Genomic DNA, 12,866 nt, shown 5'->3' with positions numbered 1-12,866 from the left:
AGGAGGGAATCATTTCAAGAATTTCTAATAATGGGTGGGCTCTTGTTCTTTTGGGGCCCACCCCTATTGTTAAAAACTTGTGACTGAAAGGTTTTTGCCTGCCACAGATGTAATTGATTGGTGCAATACGCTTGTTGTGATTACAGTGTGAATACATAAATTCGCAGAGGTAACTGCCAACCATCATTCGATAACCCTCACCCATTTGAAGAGATAAAAAAGGCGAGGCAGCTAAAAGAAGTGGGCAAAATCAATTGGTATGCAAAACTCACTGGTGGGGAAAAAGGAGAAAGAACCAATCGGCCTTTCATATTCTACTGATAATGTCCTTCTTTTGGCAGGTCATTAGCTGGATTTCATCCAATGTTTGGTCACACACAAGCATTTCATTCTGTCTCGTACGCAAACGCTGAAACGTATGCTTCAACTGCCATCTCAAAAAAATTTAGAAACGAATACAGACAGCCCCCTACTTGCAAACTTTCATGTTGCAAACTTTCGCCGATACTAACAGGTTGGATCTGGAAGTCGGGCCGGAAGTTGGAACCAGAAGTTGGGAGAAGTTGAGAAAGGTTTCGTTTGCAGCGTACCACAAACGAATCCTTTCCTGCCTTCTCCCGCCTTCCATTTGCATTTGAGGAGGCTACCACCCCCTCTCCTCCTTCACCTGGTGACACACTGGCAGCGGAAGATAGGGCTCCTCTTCCCACACTGCTGCCCTGTCTCTTTTCTTTTTTTTTTTAATTTCTTACTTGGTTGGACTTACGAACAAAACAGACTTACAAACAGCCTCTTGGAACGTAACCTGTTTGTAAGTAGGGGACTGTCTGTATGTGCTAGCCAGATTTCTTCTTGAAGTCCTGCTCTTTCAAGGCCTATTGCTCTTAGGAAGCTCCCAAAACAATTCATCCTATGAAAGTGACAGTAGGAGATAGGACGGCTTACATTTTCAAATGTTTACAGGCTTTCTGAAAGCTGTATTTAAAATACTATCCAGGAGTTAAAAGGTCAATGTGGATTAGCAAGTGTATGTGCCAAATAAATAAATATACAAATCTCTAATAAATATCTCCTTTCTTCCCTAATTTCTCAAACATTGGCAGGCACATCCCCCTTACTTTGCACATCTTCCCCTAAATATAATAAAATTCAGCATCAAGTTCTTGGACTGTTATCAATATCTCAGCTAAAATATCCAACTTCTGGAGTCAGAAAAGAAGCTGAAGCATTGGGCGGACTTCCTAACATCTTGTCTTCTCTTAAAAGTGATGCATTTTGTCCAAGAAGGTTCTCAGGCTGAAATATTAAAAACAGAAGACGTGAAAGCTTAGTTCACCAGAGAACTATGTAGTGAAGTCACTAGGACTAGTCTGCCTCAGTTTTATGCATATGTGAATATTCTTATTTTGTGGATAATAAGACCCTGTTGGCAAAAGCAGTGATTTATTATACCTCAGCAGGCCTTAGTTTAAAAATACAAGAAATTTCCCCCAATTTTTTGCTTTTCTATTAAATAATCAGCTAAGGATTCTCCTACAATCATTCTTAGGAGCCCCCATAGTTACAACTGCAAAAAAATAACTTTTGGCACCAAACCCTTTCATTTCACCCATCCATCTTTTTGTTTTTGTTTCCACTGTCTTTAAATAAGCACTTCCAAAATACATTCTAATTTCATTTCATAGCTTATGCTGTTACTTGGCTAAACCTGACTTTTTCAAGTATGGGAGTTATCCTGTGAACAAGTCATAACATGTATCTGCAGACCTGTCAGGTCAGTCAAATATAACTGTTAAAACAAAGTTAAAAGGATCTAGGCTTTTTTTTTTTTTTTAATCCTCTTCAGATACAAAAAAAAAAAATGCTTTTTCAGGCCCTCAAGTCTAAACATCTTTATTGATAAGTTCTGTGATTTATAAACTTCATATTCTAAGGCATCAATTTTCACATGTACCAAAAGGCCAATGACTATCTATAGACAGTTGCCTTTAATCCAAACCACTTTTTAAGCTTAAAACACTGAATGGTTTTTCTTTTTTTAACTGCCCCCACCAGTTTCTAATCTCACATTAAAAAACATGTGATTTAGAGCCTGATTTTCTTCTAATCAGACATTTTGCTTGCATTTCAAACTGAACTTGGGAAGCCCAAAGAAGGAGATGCAAATCCACAAGCATGCAAAGAAAAAGAGGCTGTTGGATGAAGACGTCTTGAGTAGAAGTATTTTACCAGCTGATGCTCTCTCAGCTCACAGAATGGTTTAAACTTCAATTCACAGAAAGGTAAAAATGTGAGAACAATCTTTTTGAGAGCATTTCTTCTACCTGAATAATTTGATTAAGTGTAATGGCTGTGCAATTTTGCCTGCTGCACATTAAACAAGGAAGGAAGAGGAAAGGAGATTAGAATGGAGCAGTCAGCAACATTTCAAGCCATTGCCTCACTGCTTTTCCCACAGAGATCTACTGGAGGAAAAAATTGGGATTTTCTTCTTCTCCTAGCTCATTTTTTGATCTTGATCTTTCTTTTGCCAGCCTCTTCCCTCACACCAAATTTAGTTCCATTCTATTTTCAGAGTCATTGTGCTGATAGAAAAGTGGACAGACAGCATCCTTGAGCCCCTTACGTAATTTCTTTCCAAACTTCTAGGGACTGGGAAAAAAAATTAAAAAGTGCAAGCCCATGACAAACTGACTCCCCCAAGCCCTGAGTTCCATAACTTCTTGTCTTCTATTGTGCTGCGGAAAGCAAATAATTTGCTCATTGGTGGCAAAATTAATTATAGCAACCCATATATGACTACCTCTAACATTCCCTTCTTTTTTATATTATCTTCCAACACTTAAGCAAAGAAGAGCCAAAGACAAGCATTCATGTTGAATCCTTGTCTGATATGCTGAATTTGCAAAACTCCTTGAAGGGTTACACATGACCACGTCAGAGAATAAACAGCAAACGGTAAACAGCAGTGCATCTGGTGAACGTTCCTGCTAAAACATTTTGGGACACTTGTACAAAGCAGCTTATAGATTGAGCAAATTAGACACAGCTGCTCTACCATCCTGAGACAGACAGTAAACTTCATTTCACCAAGGAGGTCTTGGCATAAATGTGCCACCTGCAGAAACATAAAGGGGTTTTAATTCCCCCCTTTCATTAAAAAAAAAAAGAAGAAGAAAGCGTGTTTTACTATTATTTATACTTCTGCACCCCACTCCCAAAGGACTTGTATTTTCTACGGCTTCAACACTGTTGGAAATTTCCCAGAGCCCTTGAGCCTCACTTCCTGTCCATCGGCCAACGTGGTTCAGTTGCAACTGCCTTCAATGGGGGGATGCAACTGAGCTGCAGGCACTGACCTCAAGGGACCAGCGTGATGCAAAAGGAGGTGGTCCACAACAGGCTTCTTGGAGAATAACTACCACCAACAAAGCAACCTATCAAATGAAAGGAACCAGACCCTCCTCTATAAATTAAAATGGCTTTTAAAAATATGTTATGGGATTTCTTAGAACAACACTAATTAAGACTCCTGCAACAAAAATTCGGCCTTTAGCTCTAAAGGAAAGCTAAATACTTACATAGTCTACACTCAAATTGAATCAATTACAGAGTGGCAAACTCTTGAGCCTCAGTCAATTGACCTAATTATCCATGAAGATTGAGAAAGCATGGGCTTATTTCAAGTCTACAAGAGACTAGATTTAGCTGAAATATATCGTATTTGGAAGGTCACTAAGGTTAAAATGACCTAAATACCAAATCTGGACTCACTTGAAAATCACTATAATTCCTGATTAGTGGTGCTGATATTGCGAGTCACTGTTTAGAGTATTGAAAAGTTTTACATACTGGGGTTAAGCAGGCCACAGACATGTTAGTTTTGGTCTGATATATAATACGTGAGCATATTCTGTTGCTGCATATAATTCTCTTCCCAAGAAAATTCAGAACCACTGTGAGAATATTGCTACTATTGCCAAACACAGACTCTTAATTATGGGAAGACTTGGATTTCCACTACATTTTCTTCAATGAACTTAACATGAAGCAATTTATACCAATGAAGAAACTTCATGCTATAGAACTTTGACCTACTCAGCTTTCATTATGCATGAAATCAATGGAGATGAAAAGAACATGGTCAGGTTAATATATCTGCTTCCAGTCATCATTAATGTGTGCAATTTTAGGTTGTGCGCCAGTTGTACCCATTCCTGGATCGGGAGGCTTTAGTCACTCATGTCCTGGTCACCTCCCATATGGATTACAGGTAGTCCCCAGTTTAAGAACGAGTTCCGTTCCCAAGGCCTGTCCTTAAGTTGAATTTGTATGTAAGCTGGAAGAGTGTTATTGTACGATACTGTATAAATAGTATTGTGTAATGAACTAAAACCATTGTGTATTTAACTCAAATCATTGTGTATTTAACTCGAATTCTGCTACAATAGGCTCAGTCTTAACTATGGGTTGTCGTAAACTGGATGTTCTTAATCTGGGGATTACCTGTACTATAATGCGCTCTACATGGGGTTGCCCTTGAAGAGCATCTAGAAGCTCCAACTGGTGCAGAATGTGGCGGTCCAGGCAGTTTTGTGCACTCCTCAAGCAGCACATGTTACACCTCTGCTCCATGAGCTGTACTGATTGCCAGTTTGCCTCTGGGCTCAATTCAAGGTGCTGGTAATGACCTATAAATCCCTACATGGCATGAGGCCAAGTTATTTAAGGAACCGCCCCTCCCCAATCACATCTACCATTCTGTCCAGCAGAAGGGGCATGTTGTGGGTCCAGTCCATTAAGAAACATCATCAGAAGGGACCCAGGAGGAAAGTCTTTTCTGCCACATGCCTGCCCTTTAGAACATCATTCGCACTGAGGTCAGACTGGCCAGACCTCGTTGGCCTTTTGGAAAGCCCTGAAAACATGGTTTTGCCATTTTGCCTGGGGAACTGGTAGTGTGGTATAGAGCCTGCAAAATGGCCATACTGTTAGCGAGACTGATTGCACTCTCCCACAGATTATGTTTTTTTTTAATGGCTTTTCAATAGTTTTTAATGTTTAAAATGTTTTAATGGACTTTCATTGTTACAATTTTGGCAATTTTTTGTATTGTTTGTGTTTTTAACTCTGTAAGCCGCCCAGAGTCATGTATATAAACTGAACAAACAAAACATAAATAAAATAAAATACTTCCTATAAAATGTATCTTTTTTCAATTTGTTTGGGCTCTACAAATTGTTCTGAGACCATTTTCCTTAGAAATTCCTCATGGTTTATGATGCAGTAATAGCACAATGTGGCATGGGTTTGTGTTTGCCTGGAAAAACTGCTAAGTTTGCTATATTTATATCCTTACTTTTTCAAGGAATTCAAGAAAGTGAGCGTGGGGCTATCCTACCTCACAAGAATCATGGCATTAGAATCAGATCTCTCGACCCAAACCATAAACTCATTACTCAAACTTTAACAGTTTGACGCCTATCAGGTCCAAAACTCCTTGTACCAAGACTCTTAACTCAAATGTCCTAGATCAGGCTCCTCTTCAGAGCCTTCTTGAAATTGAATTATAATTTCCATTGTTCCCAGTTTGCATGATTCAGAATACATCTGAAGGAAATATATTGTGAAGAAACCCACAGAATCAGATCTAGACAGTAGTACTGTTTACTCATAATACAAGCCAGGAGCTAAAAGCAAAGCAAGACTCTAATTGCAACTTCAGGAGATTTGTGTCATAAAATGTATTGCTTGCATTTTTCACTGTTAAAAATAATTCCAAAACAGGGTTATAAGCAAAAAACCCTGTTATGCTTTGACTAAGTATGTACTGTCCCCTCCTTGCCCTGCAAAAGAATTAAAAATACTTACTCTCTTTCTTTCTCAGTCAGTTTGTCATTAATGTTATCTTTGATTGCAGACCTGGAGCCCTTGTGAAGTATTGGATACCTGAGTGGTACTTGCAAGAAGTAGGAAATCATGGAGACCAAGTGAGCAGTATAGCCCAGAGCAACAGCAATGCTCCCATCATCCTTTGCTGTAAAGGCAAACAAGGGCACACTATTTAGTCAAGCTAACCAATCTAAGCCTTAAGGGTGGCTCATACTTGTGGTCTCCAGATTTTTGGATTCATTTTTAACTGAGGTAGTTATATTATATCTGTAGCCTTCGAGTCAGTGTTGACTCCTGGCGACTGCCTGGACAAGTCCCTGCAGTTCTCGTGGCAAGATTTCAGAAGTGGTTTGCCACTGCCTGCTTCTTCCTGGGCTGACGGAGAGGGACTGGCCTGAGGGCACCCAGCCGGCTTCGTGCCTAAGGCAGGACTACAACTCACAGTCTCCCAGCTTCTAACCCAATGCCTTAACCATTACACCACATTGGCTCTCTTAATTGAGGTAGAAATATTATTAAAACAGAGCATTTCAATGACAGAAAGCTGAAAAAGTATTGCAAATGGCAATTTTCATGCCCTGCGTTGCTCTTAATTTCATTCAGTTAGCCCTTTTGTGTGACACCTTTCCCAAAATACCTCTTGTCAAGGGAGGTTATCCTTCCAACCAAAACAGCATTCCCCACCAGTCCACAGCCCTCACTATCCCACAATCTCCTTCAGCTCCTCCAGATCATGTCTTTCATTCTCTTGTTTCTTCCACCCTTTTTTTTTTCTATACAGAAAACTCAGATTTATGGAAGACAGAAGGAAGTTAGCAAAGGGAGGGAGGGAGGGAGGAAGGAAAGAAGGAAAGAAGGAAAGAAGGAAGATCTCTGATGCTCCCTGCCAGCATCCCACAAGCAAAGTCAACAGGGAAGCCGGTAGCAAGTCGCTCCCACTCCTCCCACTGCTTTTTTGCCCTTGGTCATTCTGTTTCTCTGTTTAGGTAAGGGAATATCTCTGAAATGATGACCCAGTGGGTCACAGATTGTCTAGTCTTTCATAAATCTGAGTTTTCTGTATAGAAAAAAATATATTTTCTGAAGCAGACCTTAAAATATAGGAACACAGAATGCATCACAAATTTTACTTATATAAATTTGAGCCAAGCTTTTGGCAACAAGAGGCAACATACCCACATTAAGAAAAGAAGTACTCAATTAAAAGAAGATTTAGTGAAAGAGGGGAGGGTAGGAAAAATCTATTTCATTACTTCAAAGTCCTTTGATTTTATGGATTAACTTTATCCTCTGTAGTTCAAATCTAAGTTTTCCATAGCCTCCTTCCTTTAACTCCCCCCACCCCCCAAAAAAGATGAAAGCAACTCTCTCAGTGCAATCTATTTCATTTCCCCCCTGAAATTTAAGCCATACTGTGGGACAACTGGCTTAATTTTATTTGATGAGTTTGTAAAAATATTAATGGCTTCATAGGCATTATCAAATAGCAGCCTTAAAAAAAATAACCAGCTATTTAGAACTATCTAAACAGCTTCATTTCCCTCTACCGTGCCATCTCCCCTTGCTCAAGTCAAATTCGTGAAACATGCTAGATAAAGCTAATATCACACAATTGTTTTGCAGGACTCCTCACTGTTTGGGCATATGGCCTATGAATAGGGAAAAATACCTAAAGAATACTGCCTCAAGGACAGAATCAGCTCCAAGGACAGGCATCTGGGATGTCAATCAGCACAGGATTCACAATCCTCTAGTGCAGCGTTTCTCAACCTCGGCAACTTTAAGATATGTGGACTTGAACTCCCAGAATTCCCCAGCCAGCCAAGCTGGCTGGGGAATTCTGGGAGTTCAAGTCCACATATCTTAAAGTTGCCGAGGTTGAGAAACGCTGCACTAGTGCAACCTACCCTGACCAGGGTGCTCTCCCGCTGCATGGATTTGAACTTCCAGAATTCTCAGCAACCGGCATGCTAGTTGGGGAATTCTGGGAGTTCAAGTCCACATATCTGGAGGGCATCAAGCTGGGGAAAGCTGTTCCAGTTCCAGACTTGTCAAGTCAGAAACAGAATGTAAACACTCCATTTTAGCCACAACTTAGGTTCTCCCAAGTTTCAACTCACAGTTGAAAAAAGAACAAATAACAACACTCTGTGTGAAAGGGATAAATAAATTCAAACTGACAATTTGGACCTGTACACTGGAGAGCTGTTCAGAATTCAGCCATATAAGCGCATACTCTTCCCAATGGAGAATAAAAAGTAAATCTAGGTAATCAAAAAGAGCTGTTATTTGCCTCTTCATCCCTCTGCCTCCACTTTTGGCAACTTTTCTGCATCAAGTGTTGCCCTTTGGCTTAGAATGGAATTCTGGACAGCACATTCCAAAAAAGTAGGACAGGGATCCAGGACTAATTTATTTTTATTTCATTTCCATTTAGTTAATTAAATGTAGTAAGTATGATTATTCTAAATCAAGTATTTAATAAGTTTACCCTTCTGTTTTATCCAACATTACTCTGATAACAATTCTTGGGATTGGGGGAGCTTTAGACTGCATTTAGTCCACAGCTAGCAAAACCAAGAAAATCAACTGAACTAGCAAGAAATATTGTTGTCTAGGGAGGGCAGGTAGACTTAGAATAATTATTATATGGAAACAAAGTGATTTGTTATTTAAGCTGCTTTTCCAAACAGTGAGCACTCTTCATGAAGCAGTTAAGTCCTCAAATAAAATATACCCTGTCTCAACAAATCCATCACATTTTTAACCCAACTGATTTGGGGGTCTGACCTAGTCCATTGGCAGGTTGCACAGTGCAATTAGATAACAAAACGAGCAGGAAAATGCCCAATTACCTTGAAAGTTTTCAGAATTGGGCAACTTCACTCCACAAATAAAATAATCCTCTTGATCATTCTGTGGATTTAATAGCAGAAAGTGAGGTTTGATCAGGGCCATGTTTGCTGATAAACTGCCGATTCTGACAGCAAGCTAACCTTCTCTTCTCTTGCCCAAGAGCATTCTGCAGAGAGGGCTCTATTTCCACTTTAAAGGGTTCATGCCTGTCAAGTGCTAATTGAATCCTACCCCTGACCTCAATTATTTCAATAAATACAAAAGGAGAAACCAATGCAGGTTTAGCGTTATGGCTTTCTTCAAGCTGGGAAACTGAAACAAAGCCCAAGATGCTTAGTGTAAGATGCCCTTCCCATGATGGAAAGTAGAATTAAATGCAGCATTGTTGTGATTCATGTTTAGCATGTTGGTCTACCTAGCCCACTAATCTCTAACTAGCAGCAGTTCTTCAATATCTCAGGTACTGGCGTCTCCCATTATCCCTTTGAATTTAGGACCCCAAGAATTGAAATACTATGGATGTAAAATATTATGTTCCAATACTAGCCTGCTAGGCCTGAAAGGTAGTTTTTGTTCATATATAGTTCATATATTTAGGATAAGTAAAGTTCATACTCTCCTCCAACATAAAAACAGTACACTTACTAAACTCCCGAAACTGGCATTCTTAGAAAATCTGTAACTCACCATATCAATAGGGTAAATACAGGAAAGCTCTGAAAGTAATTGCCTACGTCTGATGGTCAACTGAGCATTGGTCTTCAAGAACTGCTCTCTAGGGAAGGAGACAGAAACTAGTCAATTATCCAGTGATGACTTCCTGAAGGAGCTGTCAACACCATTATTCCTAGAAATTACTATTTCTACCCCACTTAGAGAAGTGCAATACTGTTAACATTTAAAGTCTGGCGTAGCTGACTAAAAAGGCTAACTTTAAGAAGCCTGCATCTTCCATGTAATACACTGAAACGACTATTAGGGAAAAAGTAATGGCCTGGCTGCAAGTTTTACCCAAGGATCTGGTTCACAGAAGAAACTCCGCTCATGAATCTATAAGGCCAGAAGGGATGCCCAATGAAGAATGTCCAAACAAGGGTAGCAAAAAGTGTTAGTTTCCAGAAATTGTTCCTTCTATGAGGACTTCTTGGTAAGGTATGGTTAAGGTATATAAGAAAACCCAACATGAAAATGAAGGAAAACAAATCAGCCACTATTTCTGTTCAAATTCCTTCATCCAACATTAATTATGGATTCCAATATTTTAATTTGTAACATCTAGCCTCTGTACCCCAATTCACAATTATTAGTACTAAACAGACATTTCTGAAGATCCTGGACCAGACTTCCTCTGCAGGACTCTATCAGTAGGCCCTGCAGGGCTTACCTAGCCCTTATGAAAGGAGAATTATCCACCAACTGTACATTTACAATGAAAATATAAACAAATCTTCCTGTCCCACTCTAACCAACTTTGAGAGTCCTTTTACCTCTTAGCGGTACATTCCTTCCTTAATTCTTGCAGAGGTTCTTTATCTAATAGGAGCTTCGAATGTTCTTCTTCAAATAAATTCCCTACCAAAATCATTTTAGGAAGAAAATATCTGGGATTACACTTCAGTAGTAAATACTGGCAATCAAACAACTCTATTTTATTAGTTAAGCCACTGGTAATATACAAGATCATTACAAAGTACTATCTGGCACCAAATCTCTAATCCTACAACTTCTGAGGATGCCAGTAACTCAAAATCAACTTGAGAAGTTAGAAATTATATAGCTACATTGTTGAGCAAAGATTTGAACCTCAGGTATAAACTCAGTATAAAAACTGCAGAGTAAACCAATCATCTGGGTTAACCAGCCTCTCCTAAAATTATTATTTTGGATCAACTCAGTACTGATAAAGTACTTTTTAAAAATTTTATAAAAGTTAAAATTGAGTTCTCTCTGTTTCTTGGTAGTTTGTTCAATTTAAGCATCTGTTATTTGGACTATATAGTCTAAATTCTACTGCTGCTTCTGAAGTTCTACATCTGCTAGAGTTTTGAAGAAATTAACTGAGATTTGTAAAGCAATAAGCCATTTTATAAGAAGTTGAAGTAAGACGATGAAATCAATATTTATTATTTATTAACCTTTGGAATACCATACTCAAATCCTGTTCTTGTAAACTACAGGAAGGTTAATTTGAAGAATATTAAATTAGTCTCTTCTGATCACAAAATAAGTTGTGGGGAGTTTTTGTTTTTGTTTTGTTTCAAGTAAACTGGACATTTTATAGAATTTTTAATAAGGACTAGTTGCAATTGTTCTGTTCTTGGAAATATAATTCAAGGAGAGGAATTATTTGCTCACATGCTCTGGGATTCCCAGTTCACATTCCGGACTGAAATTGACAGGATTGTTAACATGACTTTGGGCTGATCACTCCATATCAAGGGTGCATATGTTCTTCTTGGCTTTATCCTTAGGATTTGGAATATTTCAAAACATCAAAAACTGTGAACTTTTCACACATAAAGAATGGCCAAAAGCATTGGAAGAATAACTACATCTGATACACAGCAACGGATGGCTGTGTCATCTGTCAACCTTGAAGTAGCTTTTCCTAGCAAAGGAATGGACTTTGAAGCATTTTGGTCACACTTGTAAGAGTTATTTTTTATATAATTTTCCAGATTTTGTCCCGTCTTATTCTCTTCTTTGTTTAACTCAGGTGCAGGCATATCATTTTTAGTGTTAATTTTAAGAAGCATCTTGTCATGAACATACAGGATTTTGTTATTTGCTGGTGCTTCACTTATTAATGCATCTTATTCTAGAAATTTGGGGTGTCTTCTTTCTTCAGACTTCATAAAGCAACAGGAGATTTTAGGAGAAGATCTGGGATTAAAACACACGGAACCCTGAACCGCCATGGTGGCTTGTCAGAGGAGGAAACCACTAAACTGCTCTCGCGTGACCTACAGCATCACCATTAAAGAATTTAGCAACCAACCAAGAACATAAAGGAGCCAGTAAGGACCAATCAGAGCCTACAAAACAGATGCTATGTCAATAACTCAACCTGCCAAATTCATTTTTTCAGGAGCAACCTAAGCTGCTCTCCAATAACTCATCATTCCTTGGCCATTAGGCTGCAGGGGGACAAGAAGACTGGTCCCATTCACACTTACCTCTTTCAAGTAGCGCACTATGTTCCTTGTGCAGTAAGGCCACTTCTCGGCCTAGGGCTCTTTTCTGCCTCTCTAGCTCATTCTGAAGCACCAGAATCTTCAACTGTAAACACTCACTCTCTTTTTTCTATTTAAAAAAAAAAGGACTGCTCAGCATATATATAGACACTTCTGGAAGAAATGCCACCTGTGAAGACAGACTATACATTTAAGTAGAAAATACGATTATGGCAGTCTCTGAAGAGGGTTCACAGGAATCTCCACGTGACACACCACCCCAACATCCAAAACTCAAGTTACTGCTCCACATACATCTGCAGTCTGGAAACTCACACCGTAACACCAGCAATCTTTAATGCAAAATCATCCTCAATGACACCTGTACTTATAGTTTCATTTAACAGAGCCTGCAAAAAGAAACCGGAGTTTTGCAAAGCACATTTTTTCCCCTGAAATAAATTACTGTTATCTCTTCTTAATTACTTTACAGAAAGACAAATGCTCAGCACATTTCCATTCTAAGCAGTTCACAAATTATTTATTGACTTATTTATTGAATTTATAGCCCGCCTGACTCCCAATGACTCTGGGTAGCTAACAATTATAAAAGAAATCAAAACAATGAAACCAAAAAAGAAATCGTAAGCGGCCTGAAAGCAAACGTACAAACCACCCAAAAAAATCCCCATCCAGCAATGGCTCAACCATCACCCTGCCCCAAAGCCTGGGAGAATAGCCAGGTCTTTAACAGCTTCCAGAATGTCATCAGGGTGGAGCCATGAGAATCTAATTAGCCTAAGAGGCTCAACTCTGCATGTTACAAAGTGTTCTGAAAGTGGTGACAAAATGCAGCTTTTGTTGGGTTATTTGTACATATGTGTTATGGTCTTAAAGGAAAGAACAGCAGCTATAGTCTGTTTCTAGACCACAAGCCAACCCCAC

The 12,866-nt window shown here is 39.1% G+C and overlaps 1 protein-coding gene across 1 annotated transcript in view; it reads right to left on the bottom strand.

Annotated features, from left to right (window-relative positions):
- The window catches only part of UVRAG (UV radiation resistance associated), a 76,526-nt gene that overhangs the window by 20,189 nt on the left and 43,471 nt on the right, over positions 1-12,866 (bottom strand). The window contains exons 8-12 of the mRNA XM_007436422.3: positions 11,925-12,051; positions 10,236-10,320; positions 9,436-9,523; positions 8,748-8,808; positions 5,872-6,037 (exon numbers count right to left, since the gene is read on the bottom strand). Of these exons, the coding sequence (XP_007436484.1) occupies positions 5,872-6,037; positions 8,748-8,808; positions 9,436-9,523; positions 10,236-10,320; positions 11,925-12,051 (527 nt within the window). The remainder of the gene's footprint in view (positions 1-5,871; positions 6,038-8,747; positions 8,809-9,435; positions 9,524-10,235; positions 10,321-11,924; positions 12,052-12,866) is intronic.

Source organism: Python bivittatus, unplaced genomic scaffold, assembly GCF_059951505.1.
Source record: "Python bivittatus isolate LINGU-HERP-01145 unplaced genomic scaffold, Pbiv_v1 ctg000340_np1212, whole genome shotgun sequence".
Taxonomy (NCBI): Eukaryota; Metazoa; Chordata; class Lepidosauria; order Squamata; family Pythonidae; genus Python; species Python bivittatus.
This window is presented reverse-complemented; position numbering and strand designations above follow the sequence as displayed.